The sequence below is a fragment of the Hyperoodon ampullatus genome (assembly GCF_949752795.1).
Source record: "Hyperoodon ampullatus genome assembly, chromosome: 4".
In the NCBI taxonomy this organism is placed as follows: domain Eukaryota; kingdom Metazoa; phylum Chordata; class Mammalia; order Artiodactyla; family Ziphiidae; genus Hyperoodon; species Hyperoodon ampullatus.
The window spans coordinates 83,835,677-83,851,384 of record NC_136917.1 but is presented as its reverse complement, the minus strand read 5'-3'; the positions used below and the strand labels follow the sequence as shown (position 1 = coordinate 83,851,384).

At 40.9% G+C, this 15,708-nt stretch overlaps 1 protein-coding gene across 4 annotated transcripts in view; it reads right to left on the bottom strand.

Moving 5' to 3' along the window:
- APC (APC regulator of WNT signaling pathway) overlaps positions 1 to 14,250 on the bottom strand; it is a gene marked incomplete at its 5' end in the record, with an annotated part of 138,502 nt that extends 124,252 nt beyond the window's left edge. For all 4 annotated transcript variants that reach the window (XM_079702112.1, XM_079702121.1, XM_079702114.1 and 1 more), the window contains one exon: positions 14,086 to 14,250. In XM_079702112.1, coding sequence (XP_079558238.1) covers positions 14,086 to 14,250 — 165 coding nt within the window. The remainder of the gene's footprint in view (positions 1 to 14,085) is intronic.
- Positions 14,251 to 15,708: the final 1,458 nt, after the last annotated feature.

Sequence of the window (15,708 nt, the reverse complement as noted above, 5' to 3'; positions counted from 1 at the left end):
ACAATTCCTACCCCAAAGCACTACCCACATACTACAAGTATTTCTGACTTCTCCCATCAAATAAAATACCATCTGCCTCCTTCCTCTGGAGCTTTGCAAAGTAATAAGAACTGAAGATTATTGCAACACATGTTAAAGGATTAAAAGGCAACCATACCTTAACGTCTACCTTTCCCAGGTATCTCATTTGTACCACAAAATGTGCCTTAAAACAAAGGAATGACTAACATAGAAATGTCAAGTTCTCCTTGAACAGTTAGTCAAAGAAATAGTTGGACTTCCACTTGTAAAAGTAGCAAACTACACAATTCGGACCAACTGTCCTTCTGAAGTCAACTTAAAAAGTTAGACAAAATATTAAAATAATCTTAAAACCATCAAATAACTACCAACATAGTGAGGAGTGAATCACTAGTTCAAATTTACCAGAAGTCAAAACTCAGAAAGGTAAGCTCAGCTTTTGTGTGTGTGTGTGTCTATTATTTTTTTTTGAATTTCTGAATTTTATTTTATTTTTTTATATAGCAGGTTCTTATTAGTTATCTATTTTATACATATTAGTGTATACATGTCAATCCCAATCTCCCAATTCATCACACCACCACCTCCTCCCCATCATCACTTTCTCCATTTGGGTCCATACATTTGTTCTCTACAGGTAAGCTCAGCTTTTGCCTTCTGTGGGTTTGCCAATAAAAAAGTATTTAAGGGCTTCCCTGGTGGCGCAGTGGTTGAGAGTCCGCCTGCCGATGCAGGGGACATGGCTTCGTGCCCCGGTCCGGGAATATCCCACATGCCGTGGGGCGGCTGGGCCCGTGAGCCATGGCCGCTGAGCCTGTGCTCCGCAACAGGAGAGGCCACAACAGTGAGAGGCCTGCGTACCGCAAAAAAAAAAAAAAAAAAGTATTTAAGAGGCTGAGCTTTATAATTTGTTGCCTGCCTTGCAGGACTGGGGGACAAAAGTCAGAGTCTGGGACCCACTGAAGGTAAGGACAGTAATAAAAATGCCCTTGTCTTTGGGCTGGGACTCCAAAGGGATGCACCCTAAGAAGAGTAACAAAGAACCAGATGGTGGTCCAGAAAAGGTAAACATTTGAAATTGGATTAAGATGGTCTCATATTCTTCGCAATAGCAAATGAAAGTCTTCTCTAGAGAAAAATTCACTTCATTTTATACATCAAATTGTTTCTACAACAGACAACAGAATCAAACCCACAGAAACTTAACAATATTGGAAGCATAAGACACAGAGTGAAAAATAACTATGCTTACTACATTCAAGGGTATAAAAGTTGAGCTTAACTATTTTTGCTTGAAACTGAAAATTATAAAAAGTGACATGGTAGATTTGAAAAAGAACCAAATAAAAATTCTAGTACTGAAAAAGACACCAATCCACACATTCATGAAGCCCCAAGAATCCAATGCCTAATCACAGCATAACAGAACAACAGAAAACCAAAGATAAAGATAAAAATCTTAAAAGCATCCAAAGGAAAATGTCAGATTTTTTTTTAAGGAAAATGAGACACAAAGAGCTGAGGATTCAACAGCAATGAATGTGCTGAAATAAAGTAACCACCAACTTACCATGTACTGAAGTAGCTGCTAAACTAGAATTTTGTACCTAGCAAAAATATCCTTCAAGAATGAGGTAAAATAAAGACATTTCCAGGCAAACAGACTAAAGGAAATTCTAAAGAGTGTGTTTCACTGTCCTCAAAATCAAGGAAAATGGCCCTAAATGGAAGATCATAGGAAACGTAACAACATGGTAGATACATGCACTAACCTGAACTGAATATGGACGGTATAAAACAATAACAACAACAATGAGAAAGAGAATAAGAATGAATTAAAATGCACAACAGGGCTTCCCTGGTGGCGCAGTGGTTGAGAGTCCGCCTGCCGATGCAGGGGAGACGGGTTCGTGCCCCGGTCTGGGAAGATCCCACATGCCGCGGAGCGGCTGGGCCCGTGAGCCATGGCCGCTGGGCCTGTGCGTCCGGAGCCTGTGCTCCGCAACGGGAGAGGCCACAACAGTGAGAGGCCCACATACCACAAAAAAAAAAATAAATAAAAAATAAAAAATAAAATGCACAACAATACTATATAAGTAGGGCTGCAAGTAAATATAATTAAAGTGTATCATCTGAGAAGAGGATAAAGGCATTGATTAACATTAGACTTTATAAAATGTATATTGTATTTCTTGAATAACTAGTAAAAGAAGAGAAAAAGAAGTCATAATTTCCAAATAATAAGGGGAAAAATGTAAAATGATAGAATAGCCACCCATCTAGATGGCAAGAAAGTAGAGAAAGAGGAACAATTAACAAATAGGGCAGACATAAAGTACATGATAAGATGGGAGATTTAAACCCAATCACGTCACAGGAGACACATCTAAAACGTAATACAGAAAGACTGGAAGTAAAAGAATGGAAACAGATAAACCATGCAAGCAATAATAAAAAGAAAGCTGGTACTGTTGTATCAATCCCAGACAAACTAGACCTTAATGCAAAAAGTACTTTCAGAATAAAAGAGAAATATTTCATAATGTTAAGTCACTAAGAAGATATAACCATTACACATTTCTATCCACCTACTAACACTGTCTGAAATATATAAAGCAAAAGTTGAGAGAATACAAGGGGAAAAATCCACAGCGTAAATGGGATATTTTAACACACCCTTGTCTGTAACTAATACAAGCAAACAAAGGTCATTAATGATCCTGAAGATTTGAAATACGGGACTGAAAAGCATGACCTAATGGAAATATATAGAACACCAAATTCAATAACTGCAGAGAAAAAAAAGATAATATACTGGGCCATAGTGTAGTTCTCAAATTTTAAAGGTCTGAAGTCAGACCTCTGAAACACTGAAAGTGTTCTCTGATTACATTGTTATATTGTTAGAAATAAGGAACAAATTCAAAAATAATCAGAAAACCTCCATGTGTTCAGAAATTGAGAAATATAATACTTTCAACTTATCCAAAAGTCAAAGTAAACACCAATGAAAATTAGAAAACATTTTAAGTGAATTATAAAAGTACTACATATTAAAATTTGAATAATAGAGCTAGCTAAAACAGTGCTTAGAGGGAAATGCTTAGCCTTAAATGCATATATTTAAAAGGAATAAATGCTGAAAAATAGTGATCTACAAGAAGTTAGCAAAAGAACAAAAAAGTAAATCCCAAAAAAGTAGAAGGAAGGAAATAAAGAGCAGAAATCAATGCAATAGAGAACAAATATATAATTTTTAACAAAGGATAAGCAAGATTCAAAATTTGATTCTTTTGAAGGACTACTAAATCTCCAGTGAGACTTATAAAGGAAAAAGAAAACGTACATATAGCCTATAGCAGACATGAGAAGGTAATGCTTTCCTGCAGTCATTAAAAGGATAATGATATTTATTATAAACAATTTTATGCCAGTAAATTTAAAAGTTTAGATGAAAAAGACAACCTCTTAGGGAGGAAATACCAAAATAATTAAGAAACAGAAAACCTGAATAGGCTTAAAAATGAGAAATCAAATTAGTAATTAAAAACCTTTCTGAGACTTTCCTGGTGGTGCAGTGGTTAAGAATCTGCCTGCCAATGCAGGGGACACAGGTTCGATCCCTGGGCTGGGAAGATCCCACATGCCACAGAGCAACTAAGCCCGTGCACCACAACTACTGAGCCTGCGCGCCACAACTACTGAGCCCACGTGCCACAACTACTGAAGTCCGTGTGCTCTATGGCCCGTGTGTTGCAACTACTGAGACTGTGTGCTGCAACTACTGACGCCCGCATGCCTAGAGCCTGTGCTCCACAACAAGAGAAGCCACTGCAATGAGAAGCCCACGTACTGCAATGAAGAGTAGCCCCCACTCACTGCAACTAGAGAAAGCCCGCACAAGCAATGAAGACCCAATGCAGCCAAAAATAAATTTAAAAAATATATTGGAGAAAAGAAAGCAAAAATGGTAAAATAAACATAAATCATATATTAAATAAAATAAATAAAAACCTTTCCACAAATTAAATTCCCAGCCCAGATGGCTTCTCTGCCAGATCCTTGCAAGAATTTAAAGAAAAAATAATTCTAGTCCTACACAAACTTTTCCAGAATAGAAAGTGAGGGTCAGCTCATTTTACAAGGCTAGCATAATGTTGACTGTTGATTTCAGATCCTGACAAGGACAATATAGGTCACGTCACTCATGAACACTGATGCAAAACCATTAGCAAAATATTAACAAACTGAATCCAGAAATATGTAAAAAGAATAATATGGTAAAACCAAATTAGGTTTATCTCAGGAATCAGGTTAGGTTTAGCATTTTAAATAATATATAATTCAATATATTAACATAGTGAAGGAGAAAATTCATATGGCAATGAAAAGCTTCAACAGCAACAAAAAAAGCATTAAATTCAAACAAACAGAACAAAACACAAAATTCTTAGTAAACTAGGTATAGGAGCGAACTTCTTTAACATGATAAAGGTTTTCACAAAAACAAAACAAAACAGAAAACAAACATTCAGCAAACATACTTGGAGTGAAAGAGTAAAAGCTTTCTCTCTTTTTTTTTTTTTTTTTGCAATACACGGGCCTCTCACTGCTGTGGCCTCTCCAGCTGCCGAGCACAGGCTCCAGACATGCAGACTCAGCGGCCATGGCTCACGGGCCTAGCTGCTCTGCAGCATGTGGGATCCTCCCAGACCGGGGCACGAACCCGCGTCCCCTGCATCGGCAGGCGGACTCTCAACCACTGCACCACCAGGGAAGCCCCAAGCTTTCTCTTTTGAGATCAGGAACCAGAAGGGAGAGTAGCTCTGGGATGATGACAGTGCTCTATTTCTTGACCAGAATAATGACTTCATGTGTGTTTACAGTAACACATTAAGTTCTTCATGTTATGTTTTATGTAGACTTTGAAATATATGTTAAAGACAAAAAAGAAAGAAATACTTGGAGATGAACAAAAGGTTGACCTAGGCTATCACTCAAGCTCAGCAACTCTGTAGGTCCTAATTTTTTTCCCCGTTATGATTACCATACTTTCAAACCACTTAACATTTATTGGGCCTATAAGACATTGTACAATTTGGCAATATGTATCATAAACTTTAAAAATGTTTAATTGAATAAGGACATGAAGCCTTATCCAGTAACTCCATCATCTATGAGCCTACCCTAAGGAAAAAGACCAAGATAAAAAAAAAAAATCCATAATGTGTTAAGATGTTCATTGCCCATATGATAATAAAATAGAGAACAACTAAATAACCAACTACAGGAAATAGTTAAGAAAAATAATTTTTATAATGGGATTATTATACAGTCAATAAAAATAAGATTTACAGGGCTTCCCTGGTGGCGTAGTGGTTGAGAGTTCGCCTGCCGATTCATGGGATGCGGGTTCGAGCCCTGGTCCAGGAAGATCCCACATGCCGCGGGGCAAATGGGCCTGTGCACAACTGCTGAGCCTGTGCTCTAGAGCCTGCGAGCCACAACTACTGAGCCCGCGTGCCACAACTACTGAGGCCCATGTGCCTAGAACCCGTGCTCTGCAATAAGAGAAGCCACCACAATGAGAAGCCTGCGCACCGTGACGAAGAGTAGCCCCTGCTCACCGCAACTAGAGAAAACCCGCGCGCAGCAACGAAAACACAACACAGACAAAAAAAAAAAAAAAGAACTGAAGAAAATAATCACAAATCTAAAGTATCCTAAATATTAAAAAAAGTTACTTTAGGGGGCTTCCCTGGTGGCGCAGTGGTTGAGAGTCCGCCTGCCGATGCAGGGGACGCGGGTTCGTGCCCCGGTCTGGGAAGATCCCACATGCCGTGGAGCGGCTGGGCCCATGAGCCGTGGCCACTGAGCCTGCGCGTCCGGAGCCTGTGCTCCGCAACGGGAGAGGCCACAACAGTGAGAGGCCCCCGTACCGCAAAAAAAAAAAAAAAAAAAAAAAAAGTTACTTTAAAATATAACTTTAATATTTCAATTTTTATCTCAGTATGATTTTATTCAGATAAATTATTTTCTAACATTTAAATTGTGTAGTCTATGATATGCTAATTACTTAGAACAGAGATAATTTCTAATTATTTAGTATTTAAAATATTATAACTTTAATTAGATCCCCAAAGATATATCATCTCCAATTTTCTTGCCAATAACATTCCCATAATTGTAAAACAGTTTGCTCCTTGACAGCTAAAGGAGAAAATGATCTACAAACAGGCTTCAAGTAGTTATTCCTATAAAAACAAAATAACTGTTAGTCTCTGAATATAAGACTGTTAATGGCTCCTCAGTTTCTTTTTTTTTTTTTTTTTTGCGGTACGCGGGCCTCTCACTGTCGTGGCCTCTTCCGTTGCGGAGCACAGGTTCTGGACGCGCAGGCTCAGCGGCCATGGCTCACGGGCCCAGCCGCTCCGCGGCATGTGGGATCTTCCCAGACCGGGACACGAACCCGTGTCCGCTGCTTCGGCAGGCGGACTCTCAACCACTGCACCACCAGGGAAGCCCTTCCTCAGTTTCTTGAGCAGCCATTTTTCTACCTCAGTATTGCCAACCCTGGTGTTTTCTGACCAGTTTTGAGAGATGTCGCAAGTAATTTGATATCAGTAATAAAGTATAACTGTTTTTAAAGCTTATCATTAGAAATAATAATAAATCGAAGCAAACATAAGGTTATCCCCATATGACTGACTATACTTTGCATCCCAGTATACTTTACTGAGAGAGAGAAAAAACTGTAAAGATAAAGCTTACATGTAGGGAATTCCACATTCACTTATTCAATGTTTACTAAGCATCTATTAGAGGCCAGAGAACTAGAGGCACTGTGCTAACAACTGAAATAGAGTTGAAAATCATTAGATCATAGGGTTAAATATAACTGGCATTTTAGCATTTAAAGCCTTGAACAGACTAACCCAATCCTACTTTTCACTACTCACCCAACACAGACTGTCTTCTTTAGTTCTCTGACTTTCTTTTAAAACACTGTAGACTTTGCCTGCTGCCATACCTCTGCTCAAGCTGTTCCCCAGCCTAAATGCTTTTTTGTTCATTCACCAGCACCTTAGACTGTTCACCACAAGCTAGGCACTATGCTTGGCATGATAGAAGAAAAAAGCCTTTTCTATCCTTTGTATCCTTTGAAGTCCAGGTCAAGTTCCACCTCTTTCTCAGAGATTTACTCACTACCCTCTCCATACTCGGGCTGCTATAACTATTATTGTCCAAAACAGTAGCTCCCAATCTTCTATATAAGAACCCATTTTTAGTACCAAAATGTTTCATGAATTCCATTCTCACTCCCCAGGTGATCTCATCTGGTCCCATGGCCCTAAATACCACCTATACACTGATAATTTCCAAATGTTTCCAAATGTTCCAAATGTTTATCTCTAGCATTGAATATATATACCTATTGAATGTCTCCAGTTGGTTTATGTAATAGGTATTTCAAACAAAGCCACATCAACAACAAATCTCCTGATTTAACTTTCCAAACCTGCTTCCCACCAACCCCTAACCCTTGCCCCACAGTCTCTATCTCAAGAAGATATACCATCTTTCAACCAGTTGCTCATGTCAAAAATTTTGGAGTCATCCTTTATTTCTCTTTCCCTCACACTCCACATCAATTCCATCAATGAATTCTCATTACTTTACTTTCTAAATATATCACAAATCTGACCACTTCTCTGGCCCTCCACCACGACAACCCTGCCCAAGCACCATATTTCCAACCTAGATTACTGTAAGATTTTCCTAACTGGTCTTCCTGCTTCCATTCTTGCCTCATACAATCAATTTTCTACACATAGCCAGAGTAAACCTCTCAAAAAACAAGTCAAACCTGGATATTCCCATGCTTAACACCCTTCAATGGTTTCCATCTCATGCAATAAAATCAAGTCTTCAAATGACCTTCAAAACCCTACTTGATCTAACCTTTGTGTATGTCCTACCACCTCTTCTGCCACACTCCCTTTCTCTCTCTACTTCAGCCATACTAGCCTCCGTGTTGTGCTTCCAACATGCCAAAGACACTTACTTCTATCTTAGAAGTCGCTGCTTCTTCTACCTGAACATTTTCCCCCAGATAGTTCCATGGCTTACTACACTTCATTCAGGTCTCTCAGCTCAAAGGGCTTCTCAAAAAGCCTTCCCTCACCAACCTAGCTGAAGTAGTATCCCATTACTTTTTATCCCCTGAAACCTGTTTTATTTTACTTCAAAGCCTATTAGCTACCTGATGTATGTGAGTGTGTGTGTGTGAGTGTGCACACATGTATAATGTCTACTGTCTCCCTCACTAACATTTAAGCTCAAAGAAAGCATAGGCTCTGTTTTGTTTCCCACTGTTGTCACATTATGTGCAAACAGCAGGCTCTCAAAAATATTTGTTGAATGAATGAATGATGGTAATTGGTTTTATTTTTGTTGAGGAAATAATGACAAAACACTACTAGAATTCAGTAAGGCTTTCAAATGAATTCATATGCAATCACAAGAGCATTACACACATACTTTGGTGGTAGAAGGAGTACAATGTTCGTAATTCAAGGTTCAGTAACAACTACTGAAGGAATGGGGCCTTCTTGTTTTTCTCTGCCCCTTCCCATATCCTTCCTCCATCATTCATTAATTCTTTCCATAAATGGCTACTGTGTACCGTTAAGCCAGAGAGTATTCTGGACATTAAGAATACAAAGATAAGTAAGACAAGGTAATTCATGAGACATAAAAATAATACCCATAGAGTATGACATGTAATAGAGATATATAAGTTGTAACATAATGGAGGAAGTAATCAACAAATACTTGCAAAATCAAATACAAAAGATATTCTTCACTTTACCTTATATATGAAATGAGGGTATTAAGTCTGAAAATGTTACAGTAATTTGCTACCATGAGATAAGCTAGCTTGAGAATGAAATCAAAACAAGGGGAATGACAGAGCAGAACGAATCACAGAGAAACTGAGCCAAGTCCTTGATGATTTCAGGCTGCATGAAGCCCTAGCTGAAGTTCAATTACAAGATCTAATCATGCCTTTTATTGTTTAAGCAGTTTGAATTTGGTTTTCTGTCACTTGTAATATAAGTATACAGATGAATCTCAGTGAATTCTCTCAAAAACCAAAGCATTTGCTATTTCAGTGTATAGGGGTACTACTGGCATTTTGGAAGGGACAATTCTTGTTTTGTGGGCAAACATCATAGGACACTCAGTGTACCTGGTCTCTACCTGGTAATTGTCAGTAGGACCTCACAATCACTATGACAACCAAAAGTATCCCCATATATTTCCAAATACCTCCCACCTCCAAGGGGAACCACAAATCTATTCCCTAATAGTTGTTATATATATATCCATTTCTCATAGTGCATGCGTAAGTGTACTTAACAACAACCTTAAAAGAACTGGGATATACCACTCAAATATCCTAATTTTATATGATAATCTAATTTTAATCAGTCATCCATGACTATCTTAATGATTGGCCAAAATCCCATGTATAGCTTATATCAACTCAGTGCTTTAAGTTTGCTAATACTATCTGAAAATTCTCATTTATTTAAGCTTACTTCTCCATACAATACTATCAAGATACGTCACTGACATTGTTGGTTACCTTCCCTGTAGCCATTCACCTAATTTCCTTCTAGACTGAAATGCCAGATATTGGTTTTTCCAGCCCCCTTGCAACTAGGGCATAAGCATGCCAGGATGACATCTGATACAGGGCTCCAGTGAAGGGTTTACTTGCCTCATCAAGAGATGGGAGGGCAAACTTCCTCCTGTCTTTGGTGGCTATGTAAGAAAGTGATGCCTGGAGCAGAAAGAGCAACATGCAGCCACGAGAGGATAAACCTGAGCACAAAGGTCAGCAGCTGTGGATAAAGATTAAAAGCACTTGGATCCTTGATAACATCACTGTGCTGTTAAACTGACTCACCATGGAATCCTCCAACTCTGAACTTCTTTCTATGCGAGATACTGTCTACATCACTGTTAGTTCAGTATTACATAACCTGGGGCCCAACTAATACAAGGTATGTTCAAGCTCTGATATCTGAATGAAAGTGGGAGAAGAACCAAGATGACTACAAGGTTTCAAGACTGGGTGGCTGAGAGAAAGGTGGTTAGAAAAAGGAAATCAGGAGGAAGAGAAATATATATACCTTCACACATGCACATGGAAACACATTAGGTGAGGGTAGGTGGATGGAAATCAAATTGATTCAGTGTGGTATGAGGTAAGCTTACATTAGTACATCTAAGGTAGAGATATATATAGCAAGGGGTAGAAGGGAAGTAGAGTTACAGCACTGAGAAACACACACACAAAAATGATGACTTACATCATTTAAAAGAGGACATGATCACCAAAAGAACACAGTGAAAAGCAAAGAAACCCCTGAAAACGCTTGCTATCTCCCCATGATCCATTCCACCTTCCTCTCATTTTAGATGGGATTTATCCACTGATTAGGCCAATTAGAATAGGTCCATCCCTCTTGACAAAGCTATTGTGACAGACTTGGCACCATGATCTTCTCCATTTGTTCAATCAAAGTAAAGCTTAGGACTTTTGGGCAAAGGCTAGGAGAAGAGAAGACTTCTCTCTTTGAAAGTCAATGAAGAAGGGTTTAACACGAGCATTGCCGACACCTGTCTTTTTCTAGAAGGGAAGCCAGTCTGAGCGTGAAGCCCAAACAGGAGGACAAAGTTTAGCGAAAAGCAGAAAAACAGAACCTCTGCCCCGATAACAAAGCTAAGTTTATGAACAAACTACTCTTTAAACCAATTCTACTTACGCACTGGCCAATTACCTGAGCTAATACATTTCTTTTGTTTTTAAGACCACTTTGCATCCTAACTGATGTAGGAAACAGCTATGTTTAGCGGGGAGAGCAAAATCAAGACAGTGCAGGAAACGCAAAGAAGTTTTCAGAGAAGTAAGAGAATGAGGAAGTACAATGCACAAGAACCAAGAAATCAGATAATTTTATTCCTATAGAATATATTTCAAAAATGCTCTAAGGAAACCAAGGATGACTGAGGAAAGGCCATTAGATTTGGTAATTACACTGTCATAGGTGACTTAAAAAAGCAATTTCAGTGCTGAAATGGTAAAGGAAGTCAGAGTGTAAAGGAAAGAATAATTTATATTTTTAAGAACTCCATAATGTACCAAGCCCTTGGAAAGACATGTAACATGGGTTAAACTCCTTCTATTACAACTCTGTGAGGTAACTGTAACATTCTATTTTATAGATAAAGAATAGAGTCTCAGTAGTAACTTGCCCACAGACACATAGGCAGTAAATTGGTTTTAGCAGACTTCAAAACCAGATCTATGTGGCTTAAAAATCAATGTTCTTCCTACTATACCAGGCTCCTGGGATTAAAGAATAAAAATACAGTGGTACAACAGGCTCAAGATTCAGACGGGCCTCCTTGAATTGCACAGCACAGAGCACTGTATTTTGGCAGCCCTGTAAAAGATATACATAAATATGTATATAGGTTACAGAGGGAGAGACTGAAAAAGGAGTGATATTGGACAATTATGGAGAAAGAAAGATGGAGAGGGATGATCGTGGACACATTTGGAGAAGGTTGCTCTTGAAAAAAAAGGAAGGACATTTCTTCTCTTGAGATATGAGTAAATAAGGAAATGATACCAAGATAGAAAAGACTGTACCTCAGATGGTTGAGATTTTTCTCAGGAAAGGAAGAGTTATTTGCTATAAAAACCTTCAGGAAATAAGACAAAAAGGAACACAATCAACACTAAAGATCCAGCAGATAAGCAGAACACTAATTGGTATGGAAGCAAACCAATATCCTCACATAACTGTCTCTTGTATCTTTCAGGATTTCTGGGGTCAAACTGACAAAGCTAGTGATGAGACTTGTTCAGGACAGGGGACTAGAAAGATAAATCTACAGAAAGTAAAGCATTCTAAAGCATCAATGACAGCTTGGTAAAAACTGATGACCATGGGATCCTAGTTACAAGGGGAGGCAAATGAGTTGCAGCAGTAGGCTAATGGGTTGAATGAACAGAGAGACAAAGAGGGGTGTTTTCCTAAAGAGAGGAAGAGGGGGAGAGAAAGAGAGAGAAAACAGGTTCTATTAAGAGTGGAAGAGTGATTGTTTGTGGCCAGAAAGGTCTCGACACAATGCCCAGGGCAGTGAGCCACTGACTGGGGCTCAGCAGTCCTACATCCTTTCAGCTTAAAGCACAAAACTAGAGACAACCAGCTCTAAAAACATGCAGTCCTTGGTTGTAGAAAAGTGAAGGCTAGCAACAAACAAATGAATTAATTAGCCCATACAGGAATCAAACATTGAACTACCTCCTCTCCTTTTATTTTTTTTTTTTTTTTTTTTTTTTTTTTTTTTTTTTTTGTGGTACGCGGGCCTCTCACTGTTGTGGCCTCTCCCGTTGCGGAGCACAGGCTCCGGATGCGCAGGCTCACGGGCCCAGCCGCTCCGCGGCATATGGGATCCTCCCAGACCGGGGCACGAACCCGTATCCCCTGCATCGGCAGGCGGACTCTCAACCACTGCGCCACCAGGGAGGCCCCCTCCTCTCCTTTTAAAATGAACAATTCTAGCTCCAAAATCAAAAGTCTACAATAAAGGGTAAGGCAGAGGTGTGTCATGAAGAATGAAAAGTAAACAAATCTTTCAAGCCAATTGTAACCCACCTGTTAAAGATTTCTAGTATAGAATTCAAATAGGGCAAGGATAGTTTGTGCTTTCATAACTTTGGAGAGCATCTAGCAGAGCTTCAACAAAATGATATCACTCAATTTAATGTTAATTTTAAAAGGTCCACCCATTTGCAATCTCAATGGATAAGCTGCCATTTATATTTATAACCTCATTTTTACCATTCTGGGGCTCTTGACACATTATCCAACTACAGGAAAAGATGGGAGAATCAGCCATGGCAACTTCCTCCCCTACCACTTCGATCCTGCAGTTTGCACTTATGAACTCTGGCAAGGTACCATGTTATTTAGGGCTTCTTACACCAATAATTCTGACTTCTCTTGCCCCAATATTAAAGGAAGGAGAAATGAGACTGGCACAGGCTAAATTTAACAGAAAATATCAAGTACTATAAAGATTGTTAAGTAGTAGCAACAACTGAGAATCCAAGAAATTTGAGAAGTTTTGAGTTTAAAAAGCTTTTTCTCCATTTTAGTCCTTTCTAAATAAAACAAAGGGCTTGGACAGTACGGGATTCTAAGGCTTTAGTGGACAATGTAAGCTAACACTGAATAAAAGAATCACTTAAATCACCCTTTCTTGTACTATTACATTTCTTACATTCATAAAGCCTTTTTAAGAAACGAACACTTCCCAGTTCTTTTCCTAGATCTAGAACACTTACGTCCCCCACTCAAAGTTTACAGACCAGATTTGCGATAGTCAGAAAAAGATTAATTTAGATGATCAATCATTTGCCGTCACCGGCACCATTCCTCAACTCTGCAGGAGTTCGATGGGTCAAGGAGTCAAACTCTCCCAAACCATCCCAGTCTCCTGGGGACTGGATTCCCCCAACAAGGTGAACAAAATCCACTGGCCTCTGGATAACAAGCTTTTTCTTTGTAACTCTGTAAGCCAGGCTATCGGCTAAGCTTCCCAGACAGTTAAAAACTTTTAAAGGAAGCAAGAAGATCGAAACCAGGAAGATGGGGAGGCGACTAAAACAGGAGGACGACCCACCCACCTAACGCGAAGGAGAGACCGCTTGCAGGGCTGACGCTTCACTAGGAGCCAGGAAAGGTGCGGAGGGCGTCAGGCGTCGCAACCCCCACCCACTGGGTGAGAACGGAGGACCTGCAAAGCCAGGGGCCAACTGGAGGCCTGAAAGAGGGCGCGGGGCGGGGAGGGGGTGGGACGTGGACACAAGGGAGCGGCAGAGTCCGGCTGAGCACCACTAGGGTCTAAGCAACGGCGGGGCAAAGCCGACAAAGGTCTGCCAAAGGAGGAGACGCCGAATCTTGCAGCTTCACTCACCTGCCAGACGTTCGCCCCGAGGACAGAATAACGGACGCAGCCCCGGCGCTTCCTCTCCTGCCGGACACAGCCCCTGCCGCCGCCGGAGCTCCAGGACCCGAGAGGACAGGGTGGTACCGAAGCAGGCAACGCGGCGACCGGACCCGAGCCGAGGGAGGCGTACATAGGGGGCACCGGGGGGCTCGGGAAGGCAACTCTGTGCTTCGCCTTCCTTACCGGTAGCCAACAATGCTTCCCAGGAACAGCATTCTGCCAGCCTCAGCCCGCTGCTCCCGGGCCTTCACCCGCAGTACCCCTCCCCACCCCCCAGCAGCGGCCGGGTTTCCGGCGGCCACACCCCGCCCCCTCGCTACTTGGCCTCCGCCATCTTGTCGGAAGCGGGAAGAATGCAGTGCGCAGGCGTGCGCCGAGGTTGCCGGCGTCCCCTACCCTCGCGGAGAGGGAGCTAAATAATGCGCAGCCGTGTCGGCCGCTGCGCACGGCTGCTGTGTTCCGCTTCGGCGTTGCTGACTTCTGCCTTGCACGGGTGCTGCCGGCTTCTCCTGAATTGTACTGCGGCCAGATTAATACACCCTTCTGCGCACCCCGCAGTCATTCTGCAAAAACCTATCGTGCCTAGTATGTGCCAGGTCCCAGGCTAGGCGCTGATGATAGATTAGTAGAACTCGGCTCCAGCGCTAAAGATGCCCATAATCTAGTGAAAAAGCGAACTTTTCTTCTAGTGAAAGAGAGTAATTTCCTAAATTCTTGTTTTGTAACTGCACACGACCTCCTCTCTGTTGACCCCGCAATTTTAATTCAAAACATACCTCTTCTGGGAAGTCCTCTTCTCTCACACAGTTTGATCAGTTCTTTTACCTTGCGTTACCTCTTTAGCTTTATTTCATTCAGCATTAATTCAACAAATATTTGAGTGTCTATTATATACTAGATATGATTCTAGGTTTATAGCAGTAAGTAATATAAACTTATGGGACTTACATTCTAGGGGAGAAAATAAACAATAAAAGACTAAAAAATCAACAAAATAACGCTCGATAGTGAAAAGGGATGGGAAGATAACAAACCACAAAAAGATGGAGAGTGAGAAGTGGTAATTAGCAAGCGATCTCTCTCCAGAGATGACACTTGATCTGAGGCCTGACTGACCATAGGGGCCAGAAGTCATGAGACCATGTGGGGCAGAGCCTTCCAGAGGAAACAGCAAAAGCAGAGGCGTGAGGTGGGAATGAGACCGGCACTTAAGGGACAGAAAGAATAGGTGGCATGGACACCTGGGGAGGAAATGCGGTCAGGGGGAGGCAGGGGCCAAATTAGGTAGGGCATTGAGGCCATGGTAAGAGTTGGAGTGTACTCCAAGCGGCCCCTCTGTCTCGGTGACACTGACCGAACTCCTCCTCCGCAGTCACTTCTAGCTCCTGACTGCCTCACTGCACGTGCTGATTCCACTGTCTTGAAGACCCTTGCTCTGGTTCTTTACACATCTAGCTTGTCATCTTTCATGTTTCAGTTTAAATGTCACCTCAGAAAGGCTATCCTTCCTAAACTAAGTCTCCCTCCTGCCCTCTTCTTTAGTCTCCATCATTGCACCTGATCATTTCTTCCAGGGCACTCAACATATTT